Raw genomic sequence first — 13,782 nt, forward strand, 5'->3', positions numbered from 1 at the left:
AAGACAACAGCAGCCATGTTTATTGATGATGGGTGGAACAGGTCGAAAAGGTACATGTTGATAATAACGTGACAGAACGCACACCGGGACCGAGTGGCCAATGTTCCCGGGTGGGAACACCAGCTCTGTCACTTACACAAATCGATCTCTGCCGCATCTCTTTTATAGACAGGGGTATAACATAACGTGTTGCAAGGTCATTGTCCCGCGAGTATGTATACACGTAAGATCCGGCGACGTAAGAAGGTGTTAACTGACATTTAAAGATAGAGCTGGAGTTTAAGGGTCCTGCCTGGAGGGGGCTTATGATAAGAGGGGATACGCCGAATATTGTTTGAATATATTAAACAAAGGGCATACAACTTCGGTGCACTTGGAAAAATATAGAACCAATTAGGAATTTAAGATAAATGAAGCCTTAAATAAAAGTATTGAAATGGTTTGCACTATAACAGTTCTAACACCAAGCTGCTTCACATCACATGCGGTAATTCTGGGTTAAAAATAAATCATCAGTGGGTTACACTTGTCGTAAGAGGCGTGGAATCGAGGGGTCAGGCTCGTTCTCTTTGTTGATAGGGTGTCGTACATGAACGGCATGGGACGTTGCCCTTGCTATCAATTACTGGTTTCCATGACATTGGTTGTTTTGTTGTTTTACGCCACACTCAGCAATATTCCAGCTACATGGCGGCGGTCTGTAAATAATCGAGTCTGGACCAGACAATCCAGTGATTGACATCATGAGCATCGATCCACGCAATTGGGATTGATGACATGCATCAACGAAGTCAGCGAGTCCATGACAGTCCATGACAGATGTGGTAGGGTAAAGGTAATCACCATGGCACTTTCTTCTTTATTTAACTGCCCAGACAGTATTGGAGAAGGTACGTAGCCTGGTCTGAAACAATGAAAGCAACAGAGTGAATAACACAATCATAGTGAATACAACAGTCACAATAAACACAACAAGGACAGTGAATACAACAATCACAGTGAATACAGCAATCACATTGAATATAACAGATGCAGTGATACAGCAATCACACTAAACCAAGTGAACAGTTATCAGTATATTGAATGATCGCAGGAAACCAAGTATGACATACCCAGTTTGCTCAAAAAACAACCGTAAACGAAAAAGACATACTTATAATCAGCATTCTAATTACATGTGTTTGTTTCTTTGTTTCTTTGTTGTTTAACGCCGCACTCGGCAATATTCCAAATATATGACGGCGGTCTGTAAATAATCGAGTCTGGATCAGACAATCCAGTGATTGACAACATAAGCATCGATCCGCAATCGCAATTGGGATCGATAAAATGCATCAACAAAGTCAGCGAGCCTGACCACCCGATCCCATTAGTCGCCTCTTACGACAAGCATAGTCGCCTTTTAAGGCAAGCATGGGTTGCTGAAGACCTATTCTACCCCGGATCTTCACGGGTCTTGTAATTACAAAAAGATTCAGACGTCTAGAATGGCGTCGTATCCTTTCATGACAACTGAGCCCACCAGATTTGTTTTGGTTTTCTGTTTGTTGTTTAACGGCGCTCTCAGCAACATTCCAGCTACATGACGGCGGTCTGTAAAGAATCGAATCTCGACCAGACAATACAGTAATTGATAACACGATCTACGCAATTGGTTGGTTGGTTTGTTTGATGTTAATTACCCTCGTGTAACTAAAAGACCATGCCCTGAGTTGATTAACTGGTTTTGCTCATGTGTTATATTATTATTTCCTGCCAATTCCAACTTCTTGCGTGATGCCCAACACAATATGTATATATATATATATATATATATATATATATATATATATATATATATGTGTGAAATAATTACGTTGAAATTGTAAAAATGGAAACTCTTGAAGATCCGGGGTAGAATAGATCTTGTCGTAAGAGGCGATTAAAGGGATCGGGTGGTGTAGATCGATGCTCATGATGTCAAACACTGGATTGTCTGGTCCAGACTCGATTATTTACAGACCGCCGTCCTATAGCTGGAATATTGCTGAGTGCGGCGTTGAACAACAAACAAACAAAAATGTAAAAGTGGAAGACTTGTGCGATACCTGCTTACGTTATACAGAACATGATTAATGATTGACACCTATAAATGCATATTATGAAACTGATAACCTGTAGTTAGAAATGAACATCTATCGAATACTGGACATGTTGAACAGAGTTGAGTTTTAAGTTTTTACTAACCGTGCAATCTGATTGAATCAAAATACATGAAAATACTGGTGACAGAAAACATGCTGCATATTCTTGGCGTATTTCCATCGATATTAAATATCCACCCCAATCAAACAACATCCACACACGGTTAACACAAAGGCAATATTACTTTCTTCATAAGTATTGCCTTTCTCATTGTACTCACTTGACTGCATTCACGCGTACCCCCTGGGAAGCCACTTCTGTGGAAAGAAATAACGGTGTTTGTATTTTGTTTGCTTTTTGTTAACACTGCTTAGCAATATTTTATCTGGATACGACGGTGGTGACTAGATGATCCATTCAGTCGCCTTGAGCGACAGGTATAGGTCGTTGGGGACCAATTCCAAACCTGATTCCTCACGGGTAAATTAACATGTATGGCGCTTCTTTTAAATGCCAATTCTTCTGTTTTTATTGACAAAAGCTACCGCTACCCATATGTTAATACATATCGAGTGATTAATTTGGTTTAATCCAACTTTGATATTTCAGTTATACCAGCATCTCAGTTAAATGTAAAAGGTAAGCCAAAAGTCAGCTGGTGGATTTTTTCCACAAATGAAATCGTTTGTCCTTTATACAGCTTTGGTGAAACCCCGAGTATGGTGCTGAAAAACCTTGAAACAGAATCAGGGTGAACAAGGTTTCGAACCCACTATCATAGGTTCCTGGTGTGCCTAAAGGGACGCAACTCTGCACAGCGAACTGTGGCGCCTCAGACGACTGGTTCATGCGTACCACCTTATGACCTTGTAACTATCGAACTAACCTATCTATAGAGACAAAATGTATGAGTATAAAGCAAAGCATTGTGCAATAAAGACTATTGCAGGTAGGGATTGGAATTTTAATTTTGGAATTAAATAACTAAACGGTAAATTTCAATACAACGGTATATGGAAGTTAAATCGAAGTTTTGGAGATGTGCCATTTCACAGAGTATATTTATACAGAGAGCGGGTTTTTCGATAATAAAAAGGGCATAGACCTTCATTATTTTACGTTTGAATGTCAGGTTCAAACCGACAATTATCGGATTCTCGCACGTCGAAAGTCTGCACAGGAAACTGCAGGACCTTACATGAGTGGGCTACCCAAGCGTCCGATAGGTTTCCAAAAGATTTATATACTAACCTTGGGCAAGGAATCTTGTGAATGTGTCCACGGCCGCCTTCGTCATGATGTAGATACCTCCATTCGGTACCTGTTCGGGAGGGAATATTGATAAGTTCAAAGGTCTATGCATGATATATGAAAGCAACACAAGCAGCTCTATCACTTCTGATGCCTAAAGGGACGAAGACGGTTGAGAGTACTTTTAGGTAATATAATTATTTTACCATCTGTCGTAAGCTATAGTCCGGAAATTAATTTAAGGTACCGACGTTTACTACAATATCTGAAAGACTATTGGACCTTCTCCAGTCAAAGTTGGTATGAGATTATTAAACAGTCATACATAACTGGATATTACATTTAAAGACAATCGGTGCATGAGTAAAAAATCGGTCTATTTAGCTATCACTATATGTCATCAACAACCAGACCTGTTCGTCACGGTTGGAACGAACATTCATTGTAACAGCCATCTGCATAATGCTACCCCTGCGTCACAGGGCATATGACACATACCATACCAACTTCGGTACCTTAAATTAACTTCCAGACTATACATCTCTTGAGAATATCCGCTTCGGTCTTGGACTTGCTTCTGTTCAAATATCTCTAAAATCACCATTTACGACTGTACAATTAATGTAAATGATTGTGTTCCTTTGTTTGTTGTTTAACGCCGTATGACCTCCAGCTGTATGACGGCGGTCTGTAAATAATCGAGTCTGGACCAGACAATCCAGTGGTTGAAATCATGAGCATCAATCTACGCAATTGGGATACGATGACATGCATCAACTAAGTCAGCGATCCTGACTACCCAATCCCGTTAGTCGCCTCTTTCGACAAGCATAGTCGGCTCTTACGGCAAGCATGTGTTGCTGAAGACCTATTCTACCCCGGATCTTCCCGGGTCTGATAACAAATGAGGTATACCATGGAGACTATTGTCGAACCAAGTCATCTGCCAAACGAGATACTACAAAGGAGACATGCAGCTGTACAATTTTCTCATACACAACATTTCGAAATTTTCTTTAAAATATCTCAACTGGAAAAGGAAGTAAACTAAAATTGCCACCACTAATACCCCCTTTGTGTCTCAGCACCCATTTTGGCCATACAACCTCAAATGTGCTTCACGTGTGATGCATGTAAATGCTGCACTCCAAATACCACGGGTGGTTTAAAAGGGTCGATTTCACAGGATGGAAATTATCCAGGTGTTTGCCAACAAAAAACTCACAATTGTACTCGTTCCGCAAGTCGAAATATTAACCACACACCCTGCAACAAACAGATATATTTAGCCCTGAACCTGTGGTAATATCTACTATACACATTGTAACATCTTAACGAAGACATACATGTGTTACAAGTTTGTCTCTTATTGGCAGTATTGCAACCATACAGTTACTAAGACAAGCGTTATATGACGTTTATAAGGACTGACTGTGTTTTGATCACTGCTTCAAGACATACAATGATTTCTCTGAAAGGAGAAGCTGGGCCCTTTGTAAATTTTGAGGCAACTTGCTTCCGGTTTTTCAGAATAAATCGTTTTTAAAAAATAATTACAGACATTAAACCATACACTCACAAGAGAGTACCTTTAGTTTCAATCAAATACGGTAAAACCAACTGTGTCAAAAACACAGGTGCCTCCACGTTCACAGCCATTGTTTTGTCGTACTGCTCTTTGGTCGCTGCTCTCAGCGGACTCAGCATTGCGATCCCAGCATTGTTAACCTAAACATAGACATATCATACAACTTGTTTCTGTTCTTTTAAAAACGCCACACTCTGCATGCGACAAGCCTATAATAATCGAGTCACAATCCAATGATCGCTAATATGAGAAACGACCAACGCTGTATGGGTGTAATTCCATGGTTTCCATCAATTAACCAATGACCCTTTCATCACCTCTTACGACCGTTGTGTAGCCTAGAGGTTAAAGCGTTTGCTCGTCAAACCGGCGACACTGGTAAGATTCCCCACATGGGTACAATGTGTGAAGCCCAAATGTGGTGTAGAACGTTGTGATATTGACATAATATTTACACAAGCCTGATGAAACCCAATTTACTCCAACCTCAGACAAGCATACGGCAATAGCGGGCCTGGTCTTCTAACCCAGAATCTCCATGTGATGGGTGAATGGATTCTACTCTGCAGCAGTTAAACTTTATCAGATAGTTGCATTTTATTCTTTGCAATATATCGATCTACATATTATACAAAATCATTCATGAAACCCTTTCTACAGAAGCAGCCCGTGGATGTTCTGGGTAAGAACTGGTTCCCAAGAACATATGCTTGTGTTCAGAGGTGACTTAATGGATCGACCAATGAGGTTTGGTGATTTTGGTGCTTCCGTCTCATCATATGCCCACAGCATAGATCGTTGTTCAAAATATCAATCACAGGATTTTCTGGTCCTGTCACTGTTGTTTACGAGTCACTGTCAAATGGATGGGCCATTGCTGAGTGCGACAATAAACAAGAAACAAACAACATCAAGTTTCAAACAATATGTTCAGTTGAACGTGTCTTGTCTCGGCTCGATTATTTACAGGCCGCCTTCATATAACTGAAATATTGCTGAGTGCGGCGTTAACAACACACAAGAGAACTGTATAAATTTTTGAAGCAGTTTCTCTTTGTTATGTATCATGATGGTACAGAAGGTATACATGTGTATGTCCTTTCAACCCTTCTGGACCGCATCCGTGGTCTAGTGGTAGAGCGTCCGCCAGGAGAGCGGGAGGTTTGAGGTTCGATTCCCGCCCGCGTCATACCAAAAGACTCTCCGGTGCTCGGCATTAAGAGACTAAAACAAGAAAATGGTCGGCTCGGAGTCAGTATACTGTGTCTGAGTGGGGTATTCATCTTAATCTGCGGCATGGTATCTCAGTGGGCTAGTACTATTAAATCGGCATCAGTCCGGACAAGTACAAGCAGCCACACACACAGACACACACGTGCATGCACGTCGCAATATAAGTGCAGTAATCTTGGACGCGACGTTTAACCCCATTTCACCTCACCTTCAACCCTTCTGCGGTAGTTGAAGTATACCCACCAGTATGTCGATTTTCCCGAACTTCTTCTTGGTTGTCTCCACGAGAGTCTTTCTGAAAGCAGCATCCGTGACGTCACCCACGTTTATGAGAACATCCTAAAATAGAAAGTTAATCACGTTGTTAAATAGTTGTTTTGTAATGATGTGGTTTCACCCGATTTGCCAGTGAGGAAATGTAGTTAACAATTGGCTGAGGCACTAATTTTATGGCACGATTCGAAAGGTTACCTCGTTGTGTTTGTACTCTCGAAAGGGCAGCGAATGCTGGCATGCCTATAGGACCTGACTCGCGACGCCTGAGACAACTGTTTCTATATACAGAATCGCTCAGGGTAAACAAGGGTGTGGATTTGTTCATCAGCTCTAGCTTTCTCCCTTGGTTTCTACTTACGTCAGAACATTTCGTCTTGCAGTTCTTAGCCACTTCCTCCAAATTCTTCTGGTTCCTGCCAGTCAAAGACAGTTTGGCTCCTTCTTTTGCAAACACTACTGCAATTCCTGCCCCAATTCCTGAACTGGAACCTGAAAGGAGGAATGTGCTGATTGAAATCCAACATACAAAGAATTCCATTTCTGTCACTTATGTGTTCTGGAAACTGACCAATGTACCCTGCCTTGTTAAGTGTGCGTCTGTGTGTATGTGCGTGCGTGCATGTGTGTGTGTGGATGGCATTTGTGTGTGGCGAATAGCATAACAGAATGTGTCCTCATTACTCCATGCTTGTAAGAGCCAACGAATGAAGATCTGATAGTCACAATTTTTTGTAAGCTGTTGTGATCAAGTGCTTGTGCAGTGTACCAGTAAGTGTCTAATGGGTTCTATTCGCCTGCCATTATTATAGGATTTGCGTGTTGGCTATCGAAAGAGCTATGTATTCATACGCACGTTTGTGTGCGAATAAACTTGTTAATTCTGAGGTTTCATTTCAATGTTATTTTTTTACAATCAGAATCAAACATCATTTGGTATCATGATATATAATTTTATGTACTTAACATCAAATACCAGTTCAACAACTTCACCTCTGAACAATAAATAATGCAACAATATTCACTCAGTTATTCACTCGCTAGGGAAGGTAATATATGATACTTTATTATTTGGAATGAAACATGCGACTAATTGGATTGGATGGCCAGGCTCGCTGACTTGGTTGATTGCGTGTCATCGTATCCCAATTCTAACTCATGCTCATGATGTTAATCACTGTATTTTCATGTCCGGTCACTTTAATTAACGAGTCATCGTTATATACATGGACTATTGCTGATTAACCTTCCTTAAGTCACCTATTACGACAGGAATTTGTTGCTGGTGATCTGTGTTTTTCCCCACGAGTGTCTGACATACCAGTGGTCGGGGATTCAAACCCATGAAAACGGATCACTACACGATATAAACAAGAGACCCAAAGGGCCTGTATCGCTCACCTGGATATTTACGCAATCATCACAATATATACATTTGCATTGTACATGTATATAATACTGCAAATGTTTAGGATTTTTTACTCTTGTCAGCATTTAAAAGGGGTGGGCGGCAAATCTGACAGCATGAACGTGTACTTCTCTAGATACAAATGTAGCATAAAGATCTGAACCACTTCCATGTTATGATCCAGGATTTAAGTTTCGAGAAACAATGCTGGACCCCAGGGCGAATCCCATTGTCTTAAATGTATTATACTCTTCATAACAAAGAAATGTATACAATGTTTCTCTTTATTATAGGATGGGGATAATATCGGTTTGCATGTTATGATCAAGGTTCTAACTCCTTTGGATGTGACGGACAGATGAACAGAAGGGCCAGTCCTGGTAGCATATATTTATTTGTCTTGTACTAAGCAATTACATGTATGCATGTATATGGTAAAAGGGTGGGGATCTCATCTGTTGCCAAGTTGGCACCCAAGAACTTAATCCCTAGGGGTGTGGAAAGACCCCAGACTCAATTCTAAGATCATAATTGTGTTTGTCTCTTCATGCCCAACAATTGTATACTGAACAAGAAAAGTTCCTGTGACATTGAACAAGACTTAATGCAAATGTTTTTTACCAAATCTGAAACAATTTCGGTTTGCAACAGATAAAAGACTCCAGTAAGTGTTCAAATGGTTTAATTTGCCACACTGACTTCAGAAAATGCGTGATTTCATTTAAAACATGAACATGCCAAAATGTCAATTTACAAATCAATAGTGTGTGTGTCCACCTCTGGTTGCGATGCAAGCAACACATCTTCGTCTCATGGACCAGGCGTCGCACAAAGTCCTTTGGGATATCTGTCCATCTCTGCCCATGTCTGTCGAACACGTGGTTGACGTCATCCCACATGTGCTCAATTGGTGAGAGATCAGGGGAGCGAGCCGGCCAGGGGATGACATTCATCTTGTTTTGTTGAAGAGATTCCTGAACAAGTCGAGCAATATGAGGCCGGGCGTTGTCATGTTGAAAGGAAATGCCTGGGCCATGACGATGCAAAAACGGTAGAACAACAGGGCCGATGATCTCGTCGCGGTAGCGCTGTCCATTGAGATTCCCCTCTACCACTATCAAACGGGTCCTCTGTCTTGCTGTAATGCCACCCCATACCATAACGCTGCCGCCTGCGAACCGATCTTCTACCATGACACTATGCTTGACGTCGGTACACTCGAATCCGTCAATCGCTTTTGCTGAGGTGAAAACGACACTCGTCAGGGTATAGAACTTGTCCCCACTGCTTGGCCGTCCAGCGTAGACGCTGTCTGCACCACTGTAGACGTGCTTGACGGTGGTTTCCTGTCAAAATGAGACGTCCCTGCACATCTGAGGCGGCGACGTACGGTTTGTGAAGATATTCGTCGAAGGCCAGGGATGCTTCTCGCAGTCACTGTTGCTGGCTGGAATCGATTTCGTAGGTGTGTTGTTCGAATCCAGTTGTCTTGTCGATTATTGGTTATGCCGGGCCTGCCACTGAGAGGATGGTCTCTGACTGCATTCGTCTGTTGCAAACGTTGCCATAATTATAAACACCAAATGGTATTAGCAATACTCAGCAATTGTTCATATGGTTATACGGTGGGGATCTTAATTAATTGTGTCCAAGTGTGTTATAGTGCTAGCTAACTGAGATACCATGCCGAAGTTTAACATGAATACCCCGCTCAGACACAGTATACTGACTCCGAGCCGACCAGTCCTTATTTTAGCCCCTTAATGCTGAGCGCCAGACAGGGTAACAACAAGTACCATCTTTTAACGTCTTTTGGTATGACGCGGCCGGGGATCGAACCCCGGACCTTCCGCTCTCCGGGTGGACGCTCTACCACTAGACCACGGAGGCAGTCAAGTGGTTGAGGATGTGGCAGGTATGAGTATTTATACATGCAGACTTGGGGTCGGGGGACTGGGTGTGCCTGTACTGATGTCTTTTGTTTCACTCACTTTAAGTGTTTACGTTTACTCAATAAATGTTTTACGCGTTTTAATGACTGAAAATGTAGTGTCTCTTATGCTGTACAATTCTTCTTTTTATTTTTCTTCACACACACACACACACACACACACACACACACACACACACACACACACACACACACACACATTCATTGTTTTGTCAAATGTATCCTCGAGAGTCAGAAAGAAACTAGAAATAACTGCCTTTGTTCTGTAAATCTCACCTCTTCCTTTGTGGACTGAGGTTTCACATTTGTAAAATGATCTGAGACTCTATTATCTGTCTGTACCATCATCTTAACTGCCCTCACCCCCTGCTGTTTTCCCGTCCCCTTCTGCGAAGCAGGTGACCCATAAGGAGGAATACGGCCCTCCCTCAGTCCAGTTATACTGTGCCTAGCACAATACATTTTGTAACAATTTGATATGTAACCAGCAAATATAATTCAGTCTTATTTCATCTTAATATATCAGTTGAATCTCACTTGACCTTTGAAGATCCGGGTTAGGATATGTCTTCAGCAACTCATGCCTGCCGTTAGAGGCGACTATGATTGTTGTAAGATGCGACTAAAGGGATCGGGTGGTCGGGCTCGCTAACTTGGTTGATGCATGTCATTGTAAACGGAAAAAACGGATCCTACTTATTTTGTGGATACCATAACAATAAATTAAACCAATAGATCGCTTGAGCTAGCATGAATTTAAAATATAATTGGCAAGTCTATAGTCATAATTCCCTCTGTTGGTCCCACGTGAAATGTTCTTCATGAATACTGTAAATCATGAAATTAACGCAATAATAAGTCAGCACATTAATGCGAGTATAGTGTGGAGGACTACTTCAGTTGAGGATAAGTAACGTAAATAATAATGATCTTATTATGACATTATTGTCATTATTATTCCTACAGATTATTAACAAAAGTTATTATGTTTTCATATTAAACATAGAGAAAGAGATATGGAGATGGCGGAGATTATGTTTAGCATCGGCATTGTTAACATAATTCTTTAAGATATTATGTTTTGTATGTCTGTTGTTTAATGCCGCACTCAGCAACTTAAGAATATGACAACATACATACATATATTTAGGTTCACTTGTATTACTAAATTTGTATTATCTGCAAATGTTACAGAGACCTGATAAAGTGATATAAACATGTATAGTCCCTATTCTTAAAAGTAAGCATATGTTTTAGATTTATCAACCTGAAATATTGCACACCAAAGGATAATCATATATCATGACACTATTCTATGTCGAAGTCAACGATATTTGTGCATGCTATTGCTACATGATTGGTTATGACACGGATACGCCATGATAAAGCAATGAGAAATTGACATTCGTTGATATAAGGTAGCTACGCAATACATCAAGAAGAAGGGAAATGTCTAGTGAGTTTTTTCCCATAGATGTACATGGGGAAGGTAGATAAATGCAATGCCAAAACAATCGCACCCGAAAGTGAGAGCGATATGACATTCGATATTGGTTGAAAAGGTACAACAAATCGATGAGAAAATTTTGAGAATATGCGGGAAAGACAAAATTCTAACCCTCCTGTTCATAAAATGGATTTATCTGGCATTGCCGTGTTCAGATTCTATTCAGGGAGTCATCATTATTTAAGTACGGGTAAATATTTTTAAAGTGTGTACTTCTTCCTTATTTAACACGTTTTAAGAGGCTGTACGTAATGTTGATATCTCATATAAGAAATAAACGAGTCGTGGTCGTTGTTTATTGAACAAAAAACAACTCCCACTCGCCGTTTGTTTCTTAATAACATGACCATATACACTGACATTATATCTCATGTTTATCAGTTAGCAAAAGCAACATCAGCCTTTCCATTTTCATAAGAAACCCTTGCCAAAAGTAGCGCCAACTGCACGACAACACCAAGAGCATGTGTCATGATTCACCATAAAATAATGATGACACTCGGTGCTCGCAAAAAGGCGAGCTCATCCCAATCCACTGGTGGCACCCGCCACAAACACATGCAAAGGCAAGCAAATTGTTTACCCGAAAAGGCACGGGAACACACCGTACAAGTCAAAATAGAGAATTGCATCAGACATTAATTTGGTCATTGATACGTCAACCTAGAAATGCTACACGTCGAACACAAAGCCCAAGCCAAGACCCGAATCCTTTAAACCCGCCCAAACAACCCCCTGAGCACAACGCTTGCCGAAATCCAAAATTCTGTTAATTACATACATTTTCCCCTAACCTGAAGTGATCTGTACTAGTTCTGAAGTAAATCGTATTATACCCGTATGAATCGTCTGAAGTCATTTATTGCCGATAAACATAATATGCACACTTTCTGAAAGGAATGTGTGATAAGTCACGCACCAAACCTATACTCTCGATATACATGCTGCTCTTACTTGAAAAACTATTGGGTTAACAAGATACATAAATTAAAGTTACATACTTTCCTGTTGTGCTATCATTCTAATTTGAGTGAGTGTGAGTGAGTTAAGATTTACAGTCACATCGGCAGTATTTCAGCCATATTGTGACTACAACAATTAAACAGACATACGAAATACGTGTAGTCTTTCTAAAATACCTGTCAGCAAAGGACAGTAAAATAACTAGAGTATCATAGACATATTTAAAACTAGTATTGAACGATAAAACAATATTACTATGCAGAACAAAACATGATAAAAACGAGCTAGGGATCGCCAGCAACCAAAGTATGGCCACCATACTGGGTTCTAACTTGAAAAAAAATGACATAAATAGTTACCACTCATCTTTCATTATTTTTCAAGGTTGGGTTAAACACAAACATATCTGAATAAACACAATAGCTATACTTACTTATCTTTATACTTAAAAGCATCAGGTTCGTCTGTCATACAGATCCCGAAACAAATATATCCAACAGAGACCAATATTTGAAAAATGAAGAAAATATTTTGGCTCCTTTTTATTATATTTTATAACCATTGTTTAACAACTTTTTTTTCTTCTGTAAAATATGTTCATTTCAGAGATTAGATGTTATTCTAGCATCAGGTCTGTGGTACGTTCACTGCATCACTTAGACTAACGCTTAGTCCCTGACAAAATATTATTTGATTAAAACGAGAAACTATATATAAATTGAAAAGTAGCCCCAGTGGGATGGAAATTTCAACCTGAACATGTTTAACATCTAGGCTTGTTTCATTTTGGGCTATAACATTACAGTAAGGCCTGGGCGGAAAGGAAAACAAGAAAGAAGTGAGTAAAGCTCACATACCCCCATTATCCCCGCTGGTCAACAACAAATACTAAATAGTTTGTTAATTAATGAAATATACCTGTTGCTTTAAGTCAGAGGAACTGCCCTTTCCTTTGTAACCCCATGAGGATGGATTATGTTTGAAATGAACACATGTTTTTGCAAATATATTTCAATCTAGTGTGGGATAATCAATGCTTAGCACAACATACATTCTTTATGTGTCTTAATGTGTCCATGGAAACGGCAAAAATTAATAAATTCAGAATCTTCAGATTCAGAAACTAGCAAAAGGCACACGTACTCATTGTGGTAAATGGGTGTAGCACGTTTGGTGAAGCTAGGGTGCATGGTTAAAAATATATGGGCCGTATAAAGAAAGTCACAGTTTCTCATGTTCCCATGGAAACGGCAAAATTAAAAAAATCAGAATCTTCAAACTAGCAAAAGGCACAAGAACTCATTGTGGTTAATGTGTGTAGAAAGTTGGGTGAAGCTAGGGTGCAGAGTTAAAAATATATAGGCCGTACAAAACACCTACCCTAAAAGTTTAAGTTTCTAATGTTTCCATTTGTAATCCTTCTAATTTACTATTTAGATACATGTTTTAACCTTCAAGTAATTATATGTATCTCATATTTAAAA

The 13,782-nt window shown here is 40.0% G+C and overlaps 1 protein-coding gene across 2 annotated transcripts in view; it reads right to left on the reverse strand.

Annotated features, from left to right (window-relative positions):
* The window catches only part of LOC124141333 (uncharacterized oxidoreductase MexAM1_META1p0182-like), a 28,598-nt gene that overhangs the window by 3,181 nt on the left and 11,635 nt on the right, over nt 1–13,782 (reverse strand). For both annotated transcript variants that reach the window (XR_006862037.2, XM_046509311.2), the window contains exons 2-8: nt 6,831–6,961; nt 6,440–6,535; nt 4,965–5,103; nt 4,601–4,641; nt 3,376–3,445; nt 2,405–2,441; nt 844–904 (exon numbers count right to left, since the gene is read on the reverse strand). Coding sequence is in view for 1 of the 2 variants with exons in the window: in XM_046509311.2 (XP_046365267.1) it covers nt 844–904; nt 2,405–2,441; nt 3,376–3,445; nt 4,601–4,641; nt 4,965–5,103; nt 6,440–6,535; nt 6,831–6,961 (575 nt within the window). In the remaining variant the exon portion in view is untranslated. The remainder of the gene's footprint in view (nt 1–843; nt 905–2,404; nt 2,442–3,375; nt 3,446–4,600; nt 4,642–4,964; nt 5,104–6,439; nt 6,536–6,830; nt 6,962–13,782) is intronic.

Source organism: Haliotis rufescens, unplaced genomic scaffold (assembly GCF_023055435.1).
Source record: "Haliotis rufescens isolate VD_foot unplaced genomic scaffold, xgHalRufe1.0.p SCAF_25, whole genome shotgun sequence".
Taxonomy (NCBI): Eukaryota; Metazoa; Mollusca; class Gastropoda; order Lepetellida; family Haliotidae; genus Haliotis; species Haliotis rufescens.